At 46.6% G+C, this 17,226-nt stretch overlaps 1 protein-coding gene across 1 annotated transcript in view; it reads left to right on the plus strand.

The window, feature by feature from the left end:
• LOC144486472 (nucleotidyltransferase MB21D2) overlaps positions 1–10,782 on the plus strand; it is a 52,851-nt gene extending 42,069 nt beyond the window's left edge. Inside the window, exon 2 of the mRNA XM_078204518.1 lies at positions 4,455–10,782. Within this exon, the coding sequence (XP_078060644.1) occupies positions 4,455–5,725 (1,271 nt within the window). The 3' untranslated portion in view covers positions 5,726–10,782. The remainder of the gene's footprint in view (positions 1–4,454) is intronic.
• The last annotated feature ends 6,444 nt before the right edge of the window (positions 10,783–17,226 follow it).

Raw genomic sequence — 17,226 nt, forward strand, 5'->3', positions numbered from 1 at the left:
TCATTATGTTCAATAATTACTCATTACAGAAATGAACTAGACTCAATTACAATTATTTAAATGCGTTAAAGAATATATAAATTTATTCAATACTTTTGATCTATCAATCCCAACTTTTAATATCAATTTAGTATCTTTTTTTAAAAAGTAATTTATAATTAAGGATGGGGAGGAGGCCTTTTGGCCCCTCGAGCCTGCTCCATCATTCAATTAGATCACGGTTCATCTGTATCTTAACTCAAAAATATGTTGTGGTGAGGGCTTAAGGGGGTTGCAGACGAATATTGATAGGTTGAGTGAGTAGACAAAAACTTGCCAGATGGAGTATATCGTGGGAGAATGTGAAGTTGCTCACTTTAGCAGGAAGAATAAATAAACAGAGTGTTACTTAGACAGCGAACAGCTGCAGAATGCTGAGGTGCAGAGGGATCTGGGTGTTCCAGTGCATGAGTCTCAAATAGTTAGCTTGCAGATACTGCAAGTAATTAAGGCTAATGGAATGTTATCCTTTATTACAGAAGGAATTGGACATAAAAGTTATGCTTCAGTTATACAGGGCATTGGTGAGACCACATCTCAAATACTGTATACAGTTTAGCTCTCCTTATTTCAGGAACTGGTCGTGGTTCAGAGGAGGTTTACTAGATCGATACCTGGAATGAGTGGGTTGTCTTCCGAGGAAAGTTTAGATGGACTGGGCTTGTTTCCACTGGAGTTTTGAAGAGTGAGGGGTGACCTGATTGAGGCCATGGAAGGAGCCTGGTGGCTGCCCCCTGGGTTACAATAAAATGCTTGACGTAAAATGTCAGCTCGGCATCTAAGTGCAGCGGTTGTGCTGACTGTTGCCTAGAGCAAGTTGATAGAACCTTGAACTTTGAACTCATCCAGGGAGGGTCTGGGAATGCAGCATTTTTCATGATCTCAAGATGTCCAACAGCCAATGAAAACCTTTTCAAGTGTTCCCACAGTTGTCCTGTAGGAAAGTGGGCAGCCAATTTCTGCACAGCAAGATCCCACAAACAGCGCTGGTGTAATGAGCAGATGATTTTTTTAACCCATTTTAATAGAGGGAGGGATACTGATGCCAGAACACCGGGGAGATTTCCCGTGATCCTCTTCAAATTAGTGCTGTGGGATCCTTTATGTCCACCTATAAGGGCAGAGGGGACTTTATTTTGATATCTCATCCACCCGATAATCTTTCTGACAACCCAGCACTGGCTGTAGTCCTGGATCTCATACTCAGGTCTGCGGGGTGGGGACTTGAACCCATGATCTTCAGACCCAGAGTTTGTAAGCAAAAATCACACAGTCCCATAAATTAGCCGGGCATATAAAGGCTATGAGGGCAAGATGGATTCATTGAGTTAGGTACAAGGACCAGAGGAATGAGGTGTGAGGGAATATTGGAAATATTTCAAAGGAATAATGAAACTTCATAAAAATATATATATAATGATACCAACAGATTGAAGTTATTTCAAGACGGCACGGTAGCACAGTGGTTAGCACTGCTGCTTCACAGCTCCAGGGACCTGGGTTCGATTCCCGGTTTGGGTCACTGTCTGTGTGGAGTTTGCACATCCTCCTCGTGTCTGCGTGGGTTTCCTCCGGGTGCTCCGGTTTCCTCCCACAGTCCAAAGATGTGCAGGTTAGGTTGATTGGCCATGCTAAAATTGCCCTTAGTGTCCTGAGACGCGTAGGTTAGAGGGATTAGTGGATAAAATATGTAGGGATATGGGGGTAGGGCTTGGGTGGGATTGTGGTCGGTGCAGACTCGATGGGCCGAATGGCCTCTTTCTGTACTGTAGGGATTCTATGATTCTAAGACTGATTTATGCGCGTGGTCCAGCCCAAACAGTTGCTGTTGTAGAATCCCTACAGTTCAGAAGGACGCCGTTTGGCCTATTGAGTCTGCACTGACAACAATCCCAGCCAGGCCCGATTCCCATCACCCTACATATTTACCCTGCTAATCCCCCTGACCCTAAGGGTCAATTTAGCATGGCCAATCCACCTAGCCTTTGGACTGTGGGAGGAAACCGGATTGCCCGGAGGAAACCCACGCAGACATGGGGAGAACGTGCAGACTCTGCACAGACAGTGACCCGAGGCCAGAATTGAACCTGGGTCCCTGACGCTGTGGGGTATTAATCCAACTCCTCTACACTGTTTCTTAATAACACTTACCTCCCGCTCCATCCCTCTGTATTTACTCTCATCACTTTCCTATTGTTGTTCGAGGTTAAGCAGCGCATCAATTAGAAAATTCTCATTTCTTGTTTACAACTGCTTCCATGGTTACCCCCCCCCCCCCCCCCCCCCCAGCCCAGCCCAACAACACCACGCTCCTCTAATTCTGCCCTCTCCGGCTTCCCCAATGGGCCATGCCTTCAGCTCACTCAGTCCTCGCCTCTGGATTTCCTTGGAAAGGGTCCAGAGGAGGCTCACAAGAATGATCCCTGGAATGAAGAGCTTGTCGTATGAGGAACGGTTGAGGACTCTGAGTCTGTACTAGTTGGAGTTTAGAAGGATGAGGGGGGATCTTATTGAAACTTACACGATACTGCGAGGCCTGGATAGAGTGGACGTGGAGAGGGTGTTTCCACTGGTGGGACAAACTAGAACCAGAGGGTACAACCTCAGGCTAAAGGGACGATCCTTTAGAACAGAGATGAGGAGGAATTTTGTTTAGCCAGAGTGTGGTGAATCTGTGGAACTCTTTGCCGCAGAAGGCTGTGGAGGCCAGGTCATTGAGTGTCTTTAAGACAGAGATAGATAGGTTCTTGATTAATAAGAGGATCAGGAGTTATGGGGAAAAGGCAGGAGAATGGGGATGAGAAAAATATCAGCCATGATTGAATGGCGGAGCAGACTCGATGGGCCGAGTGGCCTAATTCTGTTCCTATGTCTTATGGTCTATTTCCCCCTCAAACCTTGCCCTCTGTGCCTTGCTTCTGTTAGGGTACAAGATCAGAAATCCCAAGGTATGTTGTGAAGCCAGACTGGGCCCCAACAATTTTCTACTTTGGCATTAGTGCGAGGATAGGATGCTTCGCCCCAGGTGCGATTCTACTGACAAACAAGAGAGCTTTTATCAAAACAAACTTTATTTAACAACACAGTATAACTTTAACAAATGAATTAGCTTCACATTTAACAATTGAACAGTACTCAAACATAGCAAGATACAATTCTTAACTGCTAACCTATCACTATGAGTGCCAATGAAGCAATATTTCTCTTATAGACTTAAACCTGTCTTTAAAATTAGTCAGCACAATACTAGCATACTTGCTTTTACTTAGGTTAACAATCTTGAAGCTTTCAGAAAACTTCCGTACAGACAGACAGATAGATAGTTAGAACGACACTTATTTCTTTTGCCAGCTCCAGGCAGCAACTGTTCTTTATTTTATAATGAAAATAAAATGTTTTTTCCTGCAGGCTTAGCTCCTCCCATTAACCACACGACTCTGTCCCTGTCAATCAACCTAACCAAAACTCGCATGATTCTGCATACCTAGTCTAAAAATCCTGGAGAACCTAAATACACAAAAGGTCCATTAACCCTACAAAGTAGCACATCTCTAAACTCAACTAAACTCAGCTACTATCGTGCATCTTCAGCACTTGAGCTGCGTGCTTTCCCAGACAAATCGACTCTTGTAACGATGCACTTCCTCTTAAAGCAGCCCCTTAAGCATAAGATGTATCAAAATTGCATAGTATCATCACACTTCCCTCCTTTAAGATGTACCTTAAAACGTGACTTCTTTGACTAAGCTATTGGTCATCGGTCCTTGTATCTCTTCATGTGGTTCGATGTCAAACTTTGATTTGCAATTATCTTTTGAAGCACCTTGGGGCATTTTATTAAGTTAGAGGCATTATATAAATGCAAGTTGCTGTTGTAGTGGCTGCCCTGATAATCTAGTTCTCATTTGTTGATCAATAAACCCACTTTTGCTGCCTTGTGTCACTTTACTGATAATCCAACAGCACCGATGTACATTTATATAGCACCTATGGCACAGTAAACACAAAGCTTTGCGTTGGGACATTATCAAACAAAGTTTGCCACCGAGCCACAGAACATCTTATCAGACCAGTTTTAAAGGGTGATGAGGTTGAGGTAGGGAATTCCGGAACTAAGGGCCGAGGCTGCTGAAGGCACAGCCACCAATTCTGAAATGGTCACAATCAGATATGTAACCTGATTGGGAATCCAAGATGCTAGAATTGGAGGAGTGCAGAGATTTCAGAGAGTTCTGGGAACCAAATGTTGATGGGAAACTGGGAGCCCAATATCGCCTAGAATTTTATCTTTGCTAAACGATTATCAAGCCAGAAGGATAGAGGGGGCTTTGGTTTCACAAGAAGCAATTTGTTTGGTTTATTCTTCCAAGCCCAGATTGTCTCCTTTGTACATATTTCTGTTTTGTTTTGACCAGGCATGGTGCAGAAGTTGGACCAGAAGCTTCCAGTGGCCAACGAGTACCTCCTGCTGTCCGGAGGTGTCCGAGAAGGTGTGGTGGACATGGACCTTGAGGAACTTAGCATCTACGTCCGGGGGACGGATTATGACATGGACTTCACTCTCCTGGTACCGGCCCTCAAACTCCATGACCGAAACCAGCCAGTCACTCTGGACATGCGCCACTCGGCGCTCTGTCACTCTTGGCTGAGTCTCCGACTCTTCGACGAGGGGACCATCAACAAGTGGAAAGACTGCTGCACCATCGTGGACCACATCAACGGAGGCACCAACTACTTTTTCTCCCCCACCCGAGTGGCCGACTGGTTTTACGAGGCCATCACTGTGGTGCTGGCCGAGATCCAGAAGAAGCCCCAGCGCGGGATGCCGAAGGTGGAGAAGGTGGAGAGGAACAGCACGGTGATCTCCGTCATCCTGGCCGTGGGCTCCAGCCGCATGCTGTACGACATCATCCCCGTGGTCTCCTTCAAGGGCTGGCCCGCGGTTGCCCAGAGCTGGCTGATGGAGAACCACTTCTGGGACGGCAAGATCACAGAAGAGGAGGTGATCAGTGGTTTCTATCTGGTGCCCGCCGCCTCTCTCAATGGGAAAAGGGAGAACGAATGGCGTCTGTCCTTTGCGCGAAGTGAAGTCCAGTTGAAGAAATGCATCTCCAGCAGCCTCATGCAAGCCTATCAAGCCTGCAAGGCCATCATTATGAAGCTTTTGTCCCGACCCAAAGCCATCAGTCCGTATCACCTGAGGAGTATGATGCTCTGGGCCTGTGATAGACTCCCCGCCACCTTCCTGGCCCAGGAGGAATACGCTGCAGACTTTCTGCTTGGTTTGATTGATGATCTCCAGCACTGCCTGGTTAACAGGTCCTGCCCCAACTACTTCATCCCACAGTGCAACATGTTCGAGCATCTCTCCGATGAAACGGCCGTGCTCCACGCCCGCAAGCTCTCGTCAGTGCGCTCCGACCCTGCCGAGCACCTGCGCACCGCCATCGAGCACGCCAAGGCTGCCAACCGGCTGACCCAGGACATCCACCGGAGGGGTAGCAGTTCCGGTACGCCTTCCCCGTCCTCGGACAACGGCTCCGGGGAGAGTCGTCAGCCGGACGACCGACTGGCCAAGAAGCTGCAGCAGCTGGTGACCGAGAACCCTGGGAAATCCATCTCCGTCTTCATCAACCCCGATGATGTCACCAGGCCCCACTTTAGAATAGACGACAAGTTCTTTTGAGGACGAGTTGGGGGTAGTGGGAGCCCCGATACCCCTCAGGCCCTCTGAAAGGACCAAAACACTTCAATAGCGCTATTCAAAGCAGAATGTCTAATACGATACACATTGAACCTGGTATCTTGAGCACCTTGAAGACTAAATCCAAGAAGATTAGATGGGTTTTGAATGCAACTTTCGAACAATAATGCTTTTCAATTTCCTCCGACAGGTGGGGAGGGGACGTTTGAAAGTTCTTTGGTTAGAAATTGTTTGTGTTTTCAAAAGAAGAATGGGTATTATATCCCCCCTCTCCGCCAACCCCCGAGTGGTCATTCCAAAGCAAGTGGCAGAAGCCTCTGGGCTGAAGTGAGGACCAGATGCTGCAGCACTTTAAACACTGCGGGAAGCCTGGGTGCAATGAGGAGCCGGAATATGACCGGGTTCGGGATAACTGGGCCCCTGTTTCAATCGGAATATCGTGGACAGAGTGTTTTAAGGTGTTATTTCTCCTGTCGAAATTCCGTAGGTTTTCCAAAAGGGCAGCGGACTTCATTAATATTTGGAAGGAGTGGATTGGGACGATACTGTGGGTGGGATTCTCCAGCTGTTCACGCCGGCGGGATTCTCCAGTCCCGCTGCAGTGAACGGAGATCTGGCTGGGCGGCAGGTTCTCCGCCCTCGCTCACAGCGACAGCAGGATGTGAATCTGGCTGTTAGTTCACTGGGTGCCTCCGCAGGACTGGATTTTTGCATGCTAAACTCACACTAACTTATCGCAGTAACCTCTTTCTGCCAAAGCAAGTGGGCTTTGGGGTGGGGATTGGGCCTGCGTTGCTCGAGTCTCAGTCTCGTAGCGGTTTATTAACCTGAGCAAATGGAAACCCACCCTCAACACTGCTTGTGTTCAATCGCGGCTCAGGCACTGAGTGAGCTGAGAATGGCTGAAGTGCCTGAAGTTGGCCTCAGTTCTGACAGAGGGGGTGGCGAGAGGGGGGAATCAGATAGGATGCTATTCCTGATCACTGTCCCTCTTCCTAACATCCATGGGAGTGTGTATGTATGTTGGGCAAAAACAGGATTGGATTCAGCTGTGATGCCTCGCAAGGTTGAACAGCCTGCATTGACCATCTGCAAGTCTCTGCCTGTCCCTGTCTCTGTCTATCCCTGGATCTGTGTGTCTCTGTGTGCCTCTGTGTCTGTCCCCGCACCTGTGTGTCTCTGTCTCTGTCTGTCGCCGTATCTGTGTGTCTCCGTCTCTGTCTGTCTCCATCTCCAACTGTCTGTCTGCTTCCTTTACTCCTATTTATCTTTTCACTGTCTCGCTGGCTGGGGTCAGACCCAGACGTTCAATAGTTGGCTCTTGTCAAACTATACAACTGTATCACGAGCTTTGGGGTCTTGTAAGGAAGGTGAGTTGTTACTGTGCAGTTAAATTGGACTGGAATAAAAATTGTCTTTATCTGCAGCCATGGATCCAACAGTAATGGGGATTATTTCCCACCAACACCTTGTCACTCTCAGTTGCATCCTCTCTTTAATGGAATCTTTCCCTTGCCTCTTATCACAGACTGTGAAATATCCCTGACTCGAGACAGCTGAGGTTTCTTAAAACCATGCCAACTTGCTCTGGTAATTCTCTACTTTTCTATAACTTAATATGCTGCCCGTATTACAAAGACTGCACTCCAAAAGACCTATGGCTCACGTATCATCCCTGTTGGTGTATATAGGGGAGGGGTGTGTGCATGTGTAGGTGTCTGAATAATCCTCTTCATCAATCTATAATTTTGGTTAAGCAAACTGACCATTCCATTTTGGGGAGTGTCTGTATTTTCTGATTATTGAAAATTCCTGAGTGGATCTATTCCTTTTCTTGTCTTGCAATCTGACAATCCTCGCAGTGTGTTTGAGTGCTCTGCCCTTCTGCTGCAGATGTGGCCTGTGAAGTGGAGACAGGTTTCCCTTGAGATGTGGAGAGAGAGAGAGAGAGAGACAGAGTGATCTCCTGTAGGCCCGTTGTCCATGTATGGATTGTCTCTCTCTTTCTCGCTGTGAAACATTGCAGCCCTGGCAGCAAAGAACCGGGGACTTGGACAATTCCTGTCATAAGACACAAATTGGGTGGAGGGTAATCATATACCTGCTCAATAGTCAAGGCAATGTGGTGAGAGGAACATAAACTAACAAATTACCCATGAATTTCCTTCCCTATTCACCCACTTCCACTTAAATTGGTGGGAGAACAGGGGGTGTGGGGTGTGGGAGGGTTGTCGAATACACTCTCTCTAATTAAAGGTATTTTAGGAATTCCACCACCTATTTGATCACTAAACGCAGCCCCTTGACCCCAACGTATTTCTGTTTTCAAGCTAAGTTATGGGATACTTGGCTCCGTAAGTGTCCTGGGATCGTACTGCCCCAGGCCAACATCGCACACTAAAGTCAGGCAGGGTTCTGAGTCTGATAAAGCACACTGAAGGTCCCCAAATACTGTCTCCCCTCCAGGGATCCATTGAGCCTTATTTGGTTCTTGAGCTTTGATTGGATCTACGAAAGGCTTTCTGTGAATTGAAGACTGGGATAAAGTACGAAGACCTCAAATAATTAATTCTCACTCATTTATTTGGGCTATTTTCTGATAGTCTCTATATTGTCAAATTGAAACTTAATTAGTTCATTCCGCCCCTCGAACAATTCCAAATGACATAGAATCATAGAATCCCGACACTGAAGAAAGAAGCCATTCAGGCTGCACCAACTCTCCGAAAGTACATCCCACCCATGCCCTCCCCTCCACCCTATCCCCGTAATCCCATGCATTTACCATGGCTAATCCACCTGACCTCCACATCTTTGGAGTGTGGGAGGAAACTGGAGCACCCGGAGGAAACCCACGCAGACATGGGGAGAATGTGCGAACTCGTCACAGACAGTGACCCAAGACTGAAATTGAACCCAGGTCCCTGGTGCTGTGAGGCAGCAGTGCTAATCACTGTGCCACCCTTGCTTGCTTGTCAAACCTGCCAGTCTTAAGCTATTTAGCATCACTTCAAACATCAAGAAATCTCTTTTCATCCTCATTAAACTCTCCCTTTTTGAATCGTTTCAGTTTCTACTGCCTGTAGTAGTTGGAGGCAGGGAGGGGCTTGTCAGCCCAAATGTCTGCCTAGTCGCTCTAGTCCATCTCTCTGACTCCATCCTCTTGGTACAGTCGACCCATTGCACTTCCTGTGCCATCTGATGATAGAAGTTATTGCCTCCATCTCCCTCTTTCAGACTGTGTCCCATCACATTCCACAGAGGGCCGACTCTCTCCCTCCCACTCCTCTGGGAGTTGGGGGAAATTGTACTTCTTTGCAATTCATCCGAAATTTAACAAACCAGAGAAAACCAGAGTATGATGTCTAAGGAGAGGATGGAGAGACTGGGACTTTTTTCCCTGGTGCGTAGAAGGCTTAGGGGTGACCTTATAGAGGTCTATAAAATAATGAGGAGTATAGATCAGCTAGATAGTCAATATCTTTTCCCAAAGGTAAGGGAGTCTAAAACTAGAGGGCATAGGTTTAACGTGAGAGGGGAGAGATACAAAAGGATACAGAGGGGCAATTGTTTCACACAGAGGGTGGTGAATGTCTGGAACAAGCTGCCAGAGGTAATAGTAGATAGAGGTGGGTACAATTCTGTCTTTTAAAAAGCATTACATGGGTACGATGGGTATAGAGGGATATGGGCCAAATGTGGGCAATTGGGACTAGCTTAGGGGTTAAAAAAATGGTGGCATGGACAAGTTGGGCCAAAGGGCCTGTTTCCATGCTGTAAACCTCTATGACTCTATGAAAAGACTGAGGGACTCCATGCGCAGCTAAATCTGCAAACCAGACTCCCCCCAGGCAGAATAATTCACCGCTCTAAGTTTCTGCCAACGTGCCATTCACAGACCTTCGAAGAAACTAACAAGCGCTTTTTTAAAAGCTTTTAAATATTAAAAAACATTTAATTTGCTATGAAACTGCGCACCAGTGAAAGGGTAAATGATTCTGCAAAGGTTTTTTAAAAGTAATTTTCAGTAATTTAAAATTGGGTCACTCGGTCGATTAGACACTGATTAAAAATGCTGTTGTTCTGATCAATCCATTATCAGCTGTGTTAATCAAACTGTACCAGCTTAGCAGCCTTAAATATATCGAGGGTTATTCATTTAATGCAAGGATAAAAATATAAGGAATTCTATTATTGGGCTGTCTGATTGTGCTGGTCCGTGGGACATTTTATGCTTGTAATTATGCCAGTAATTTTAAGCAGAAATTTGAACCATGACATCAACTTGGAAAACTAACTGGACTTGTGCCCTGATTGCCGAGTTTCCAACGTGGAAATTCTTGGTCAATAATTAGATACTTAAGGGCTTGTCTCAATGCTCACAAATTGGAAGTACTGAGGAACATTTCAAATTGTAAGCGTTATGTACAATAATGAGGCTCAAAGTGCCTTAACCTTTAACAACTTGCACAGGTGGCACAGTGGCACAGTGGTTGGCACTGCTGCCTTACAGTGCCAGGGACCCGGGTTTGATTCTGGCCTTGCATGGCTGTCTGTGTGGAGTTTGCACATTCTCCCCGTGTCTGCATGGGTTTCCTCCCACGGTCCAAAGATGTGCGGGTTAGGTGGATTGGCCATGCTAAATTGACCCTAGTTTCTTTTCCAAAAGGCATTTGGTAAGTTGTTGCATTAAAGGTTAATGACACAGTGGCACAGTGGTTAGCACTGCTGCCTCACAGCGCCAGGGATCTGCGTTCAATTCCTGGCTTGGGTCACTGTCTGTGTGAAGTTTGCACATTCTCCCCATGTCTGCATGGGTTTCCTCCGGGTGCTCCGGTTTCCTCTCTCAATCTGAAAGACGTGCTGTTTAGTTGCATTGGCCATGCTAAATTCTCCCTCCGTGTACCAGGACAGGCACCAGAGTGTGGTGACTAGGGGATTTTCACAGTAACTTCATTGCAGTATTAATGTAAGCCTACTTGTGATACTAATAAATAAACTTTAAACTTAAGCTTCGGTCTGCCTCCTGCTGGTATGGGTTTCAATGGGGTGCCCTTAATCTGTCAGAATCTCCTCTGGAATTCCATCCCTGGGAAGCATGCTAATTGACTCTTGCCAATGTTTTTGGTATTGAGTTTTGCAACAGGGGATAGCCCCTGGATGTCTGGTTATGTCATCGGTAATTGACAGAATGTACTAATCACTCTAAAGACCCTGCCAAATCTATGCCAACTTGCTCGAAAGGTACGTCCTTTGTGGATAGGGCATGGTGATGGAGTTTAGTTCCTGTTCGTCGACATTCTGGAACTAAATTACAATGCAAGAGAACATCTTTATAACACTTGACAACAAATGAAACCATTGTGTTCTTCCCCACCCAGAGGCAGCCACCCGGCAGTCAGTCGGTTTCAATATTCGTTGTGTTGGAGCCAATCTTTTGTCCTATCTATATCCCTGTGTTTACCGGTCTCTATATAGTAAATCACTCACAATGATACAAATAAAACTAGCTCCTTTATTAATTTAAAGGATGATGTCCATATCTCACAGAGGAATGACCGTTCCCGGATTCTGGCTTCCTAGACTATTCCCCATTGGTTCCCCAGTATTAGGATATCGTCTTATAACATCCCTAAACCCCATCCTGACGATTCTCAGATTTAACAATTTTTAACATGATCTGATCTGTCACAGTGACCCTTCACCTCTTCTTGCTACAGTTCACCCTCTTTGTTTTGATTTACCAAGATCTCAGTAATTGAGGAGGGAGGACAGTCTGGAGGGGGGATGTCTCCTCAATTGTGAGCTGGCTCCTCCAGCGTCACTTGTTGTTCTGCTCTGACCTGTGTGTCTATCCGCTGTCTCTCCTGATCCTTCCCCCCTCTCACCCTTGGGAGTGAGAGCTCTGGTGACTGTGTGTATCTTGGGCTGTAGCCATAGCACCAGGTATATCAGATCGTACATCTGTCACCATGGAGATGTCCCTATCCCATAGACTTGTGTGTGTGTGTGATGTATATGTGTATACACACATATACATGTTAAATGCTTTTGTGAATGCTGTGCGTGTCAAATATGTTTATGTATATTGTGTACATTATATTTATTATGTGTATGTACATAAATAAGTTGAGGCAGAGTCAGGAGGCCCAGGGTCCAGTCATATACAGCAGAGTTTTACTAGTTAAATTGGGTCACATTTGGTGATGGATCAGATAGCAACAGGGATAACTTTACAGCCCACACCTTCACTCTCAGTTCCTTACTCTGAATCATTTTATCCATTATTGGCTGCAAGATATTCCTGATTCAAGGAAACATTTCTTTTTCTATTCATTGGGATGTGGGTGGCGCTGGCTGGGCCCAGCTTTGTTGCCCATCCCTAATCGCCCTTGAACTGAGTGTCTCACTCAGTCATTTCAGAGGGGCAGTTTAAGAATCAACCACATTGCTGTGGGTTTGGAGTCACATGTCGGCCAGACTAGGCAAGGACCGCAGGTTTCCTTCCTTCGAGGACATTAAAGCTATACCACCTTGCCTTGGTAATTCTGGAATTCCATACAACCTGTTTCCCTTTCGTAAAGTTCGGTGCCTCATATCATCCCTCCCTGTTCTGTTACTGTGGGTGAGGTGTGTGTGTGTACACCTACAATAGAGCTGTGTGTGTGAGTGTGTGAGTGTGAGTGTGTGTGTGTGTGTGTGAGATAATTGAAAACTCTGAGGCTGATTATTTGATTTTCCTTTTTCCAAATTGATAATCCTCACAATGTGTTTGAACACCCTTTCCTTCTGATGTTAGTCTCTGAAGTGGAGCCAAGGCTCCCTCTGTTGTGCATTCCTCTTTTGGGTTCCTCCCTCCATGCCCACATCCCTTTCCTGTTGTCTTTTATTTATAAAGAGAAAAACTCCAGCAAACAATTCTTGCAGGGCTGCAATCTTGAAAATCATTCCCCCTTCTCATGCTGGTCTGGCCCTAGATGGTAGTGGTCGTGGGTTTGGAAGGAGCTGCCTAAGGAGTCTTGGTGAGTTGCTGCAGTGCATCTTGTAGATGGTGCACTGCTGCCATTGTGAATCGGTGGTGGGTGGTGGAAGCGGTAACAATTCTGTAATTGGCCAATTCAAGAGACCAAAGTGAGATAACTCCTTGGAGAAAAGGGACAAGTGACTCTTGAAGTTGGTTTGATTTGTCTTTCTTTATCCATCAACCATTATCTCATCGCTGTTTGTGGGATCTTCTTGTGCTCAGACTGGCTGCAGAGTTTCCTACACTATAACAATGGCCACTCTTCAGATGTTTTCCATTGGTTGTGATACACTGTGGAATGTTCTAAAATCAATCACAGACTGACAGACTGGTTACAGCATAGAAGAAGGCCATTTGGCCCACTGTGTCTGTGCTGGCTTAGCACCAATTAAGGCCACAATTTACCCAGTGCCACTCTCCTGCCATCTTCCTGTAGCCCTGCACTTCCATCCTTTTGGGTAATAATCCAATTCTCTCTTGAATACTTTGATTGACTGTGTCTCCACCACAATCTTGGCAATCCAAATCCGAACTCTACGTGGAGAAAAGTTTATTCTGTTGCCGTGTCACTGGGCCAGTAGCCCAGAGGCACAGGCTAATATCCAGGGGCCACAGGTTCAAATCCTACCACGGCAGCCAGTGGCACTTAAACATAGCTGGAACTGAAAGCTAATTTCAGTAATGGTGACCAATCTGGTTCACCTGATGTCCTTTAGGGAAGGAAATCTGCTGTCCTTACCCGGTCTGGCCTACATGTGACTCCAGAGCCACAGCAAAATGGTTGACTCTTTACTGCCCTCTGAAATGGCCTAGCGAACCACTCAGTTCAAGGGCAATTAGGGATGGGAAACAAATTAAAACTCCCCACAGCCTTCACAAAGGGAAACAATCCCAGTTTGTACATTGGCTGTGAAAAGAGTACAAATTCAGGGTGGTGACGAAATTAGATCATTGAAACATTCGGGGTCTTGGAATAAGACCCAAGAGTGAAAGTACTTTTCAAATGTCGCTACTGTTGTAATGTAGGAAACAGGACAGCCTATTTGTTCGCAATAAGCTCCCACAAACAGCACAGTGATAACGACCAAACATGATTGTTTTACTGATGTTAGTTGAGGGATATTTGATTTGATTTGATTTATTATTGTCACATGTATTAACAAACAATGAAAAGTATTGCTTCTTGCGTGCTATACAAAGCATTCCATTCATAGAGAAGGAAACGAGAGAGCGCAGAATGTAGTGTTATAGTCATAGCTAGGGAAGATCAACTTAATGCAAAGTAGGTCCATTCAAAAGTCTGACAGCAGCAGGAAAGAAGCTGTTCTTGAGTCGGTTGGCACGCGACCTCAGACTTTTGTATGTTTTTCCCAACGGAAGAAGGTGGAAGAGAGAATGTCTGGGGTGCGTGGGGTCCTTAATTATGCTGACTGCTTTGCCGAGGCAACGGGAAGTGTAGACAGAGTCAATGGATGGGAGGCTGGTTTGCGTGATGGATTGGGCTACATTCACTTCCTTTTATATTGGCCTAGAATCCTGGGAAAACTCCTTGCTCTTCCCCATAGGAACCTTTCACATTGAGCTGAGATGGCAGATGGAGCCTCGGTTTAGCATCTTGTCCATTAGCCGGTGCACCCCTGACAGTGCAGCACTTCCATCAGGATGGCACTGGGAGCACTGACGTAAAGCTTGGGCTGAACCCTCTGGAGAACTCAAACCAACAACCTATCGTCTCGGAGACAAGTACGCCCCCCACTTAGCCTCACAGGTCACCTTAAACACCATCCAACTAGGGAAGTGTTGATGAATCTATCCACACTGATGACCGAGCTTTCTCTTACCAACACTACCATCGCATGTTCATTTCTGTTTTTGTTTTGGCCTTGTCTTTTCTCGTTAATTTTAATGTTTAATTTCCAAACATTCTATTGGGGATTAAATTATATCATTTGCATATTTTGCAGACTTTATTAATAAGGCTTCAATCCTCTGTGTGCAGGAACTCTGCAGTTTAATTACAAATGAAATTTCCCCCCCGTTGAGACTCCATCCAAGCACCCAGTGTTGTTCCCAGGATTTCAATACTGAGTCCTCTTAAACTGTGAAAAAAAGCCAACGGGACAAATAAATTATACTCCAGTCATGCCAAATATATTGACAGAAAAATAATTCAGCTGTATAACACTAGGGTACAGTACTGGTGGGGACAGGTCTGTCGCTGTATAACACTGGAGTACAGTACTGGTGGGGACAGGTCTGTCACTGTCTAACACTGAGGTACAGTACTGGTGGGGACAGGTCTGTCACTGTATAACACTAGGGTACAGTACTGGTGGGGACGGATCTGTCACTGTATAATACTGGGGTACAGTACTGGTGGGGATGGATCTGTCACTGTACAACACGGGTACAGTACTGGTGGAGATGGGTCTGTCACTGTATAACACTGGGGTACAGTACTGGTGGGGACAGATCTGTCACTGTATAGCACTGGGGTACAGTACTGGTGGGGACGGATCTGTCACTGTATAACACTGGGGTACAGTACAGGTGGGGCTGGGTCTGCCACTGTATAACACTGGGATACAGTACTGGTGTGGCCAGGTCTGTCACTATATAACACTGGGGTACAGTACTGGTGGGGACAGATCTGTCACTGTATAGCACTGGGGTACAGTACTGGTGGGGATGGGTCTGTCGCTGTATAACACTGGGGTACAGTACAGGTGGGGCTGGGTCTGCCACTGTATAACACTGGGATACAGTACTGGTGTGGCCAGGTCTGTCACTATATAACACTGGGGTACAGTACTGGTGGAACAGGTCTATCACTGTATAACACTGGGCTACAGTACTAGTGGGGTCGGGTCTGTCACTGTATAACACTGGCATACAGTACTGGTGGGGTCGGGTCTGTCACTGTATAACACTGTGGTACAGTACTGGTGGGGATGGGTCTGTTACTGTATAACACTGGGGTACAGTACTGGTGGAACGGGTCTATCACTGTATAACACTGGGCTACAGTACTAGTGGGGTCGGGTCTGTCACTGTATAACACTGGCATACAGTACTGGTGGGGTCGGGTCTGTCACTGTATAACACTGTGGTACAGTACTGGTGGGGATGGGTCTGTTACTGTATAACACTGGGGTACAGTACTGGTGGGGTCGGGTCTGTCACTATAACACTGGGGTACAGTACTGGTGGGGATGGGTCTGTTACTGTATAACACTGGGGTACAGTACTGGTGGGGTCGGGTCTGTCACTATAACACTGGGGTACAGTACTGGTGGGGATGGGTCTGTTACTGTATAACACTGGGGTACAGTACTGGTGGGGTCGGGTCTGTCACTATAACACTGGGGTACAGTACTGGTGGGGTCGGGTCTGTCACTATAACACTGGGGTACAGTACTGGTGGGGACGGGTCTATCGCTGTATAACACTGGGGTACAGTACTGATGGGAATGGGTCTGTCACTGTATAACACTGGGGTACAGTACTGGTGGGGTCGGGTCTGTCACTGTATAACACTGGTGTACAGTACTGGTGGGGTCGGGTCTGTCACTGTATAACACTGGGGTACAGTACTGGTGGGGATGGGTCTGTTACTGTATAACACTGGGGTACAGTACTGGTGGGGATGGGTCTGTTACTGTATAACACTGGGGTACAGTACTGGTGGGGTCGGGTCTGTCACTGTATAACACTGGGGTACAGTACTGGTGGGGATGGGTCTGTTACTGTATAACACTGGGGTACAGTACTGGTGGGGTCGGGTCTGTCACTGTATAACACTGTGGTACAGTACTGGTGGGGATGGGTCTGTTACTGTATAACACTGGGGTACAGTACTGGTGGGGTCGGGTCTGTCACTGTATAACACTGGGGTACAGTACTGGTGGGGATGGGTCTGTTACTGTATAACACTGGGGTGCAGTACTGGTGGGGACGGGTCTGTCACTGTATAACACTGGGGTACAGTCCTGGTGGGGTCGGGTCTGTCACTGTATATTTCGTGTCATTGCTGCAGTATTATACAATCATAGAATCATACAGCACAGAAGTGGCCCTTCAGCCCATCACGTCTGCACCGGCACATAAGCAACACCTGAACTCCCACCTAATCCCATCTGCCAGCACTTGGCCCATAGCCCTGAATGTTATGATGTGCCAAGCGCTCATCCAGATACCCTTTAAAAGATGTGAGACAACCCGCCTCTTCCAACCTCCCAGGCAGCGCATTCCAGATCGTCACCACCCTCTGGGTAAAAATGTTTTTCCTCACATCCCCCTAAACATCCTGCCCCTCACCTTGAACCTATGTCCCCTTGTGACTGACCCTTCAATTAAGGGCAACAGCTAATCTTGAACACCTCAATCAGGCCGCCCCCTCAGTCTTCTCTGCTCCAACGAAAACAACCCAAGCCGATCCAACCTCTCTTCATAACTTAAA

The sequence above is a fragment of the Mustelus asterias genome, chromosome 3 (genome assembly GCF_964213995.1).
Source record: "Mustelus asterias chromosome 3, sMusAst1.hap1.1, whole genome shotgun sequence".
In the NCBI taxonomy this organism is placed as follows: domain Eukaryota; kingdom Metazoa; phylum Chordata; class Chondrichthyes; order Carcharhiniformes; family Triakidae; genus Mustelus; species Mustelus asterias.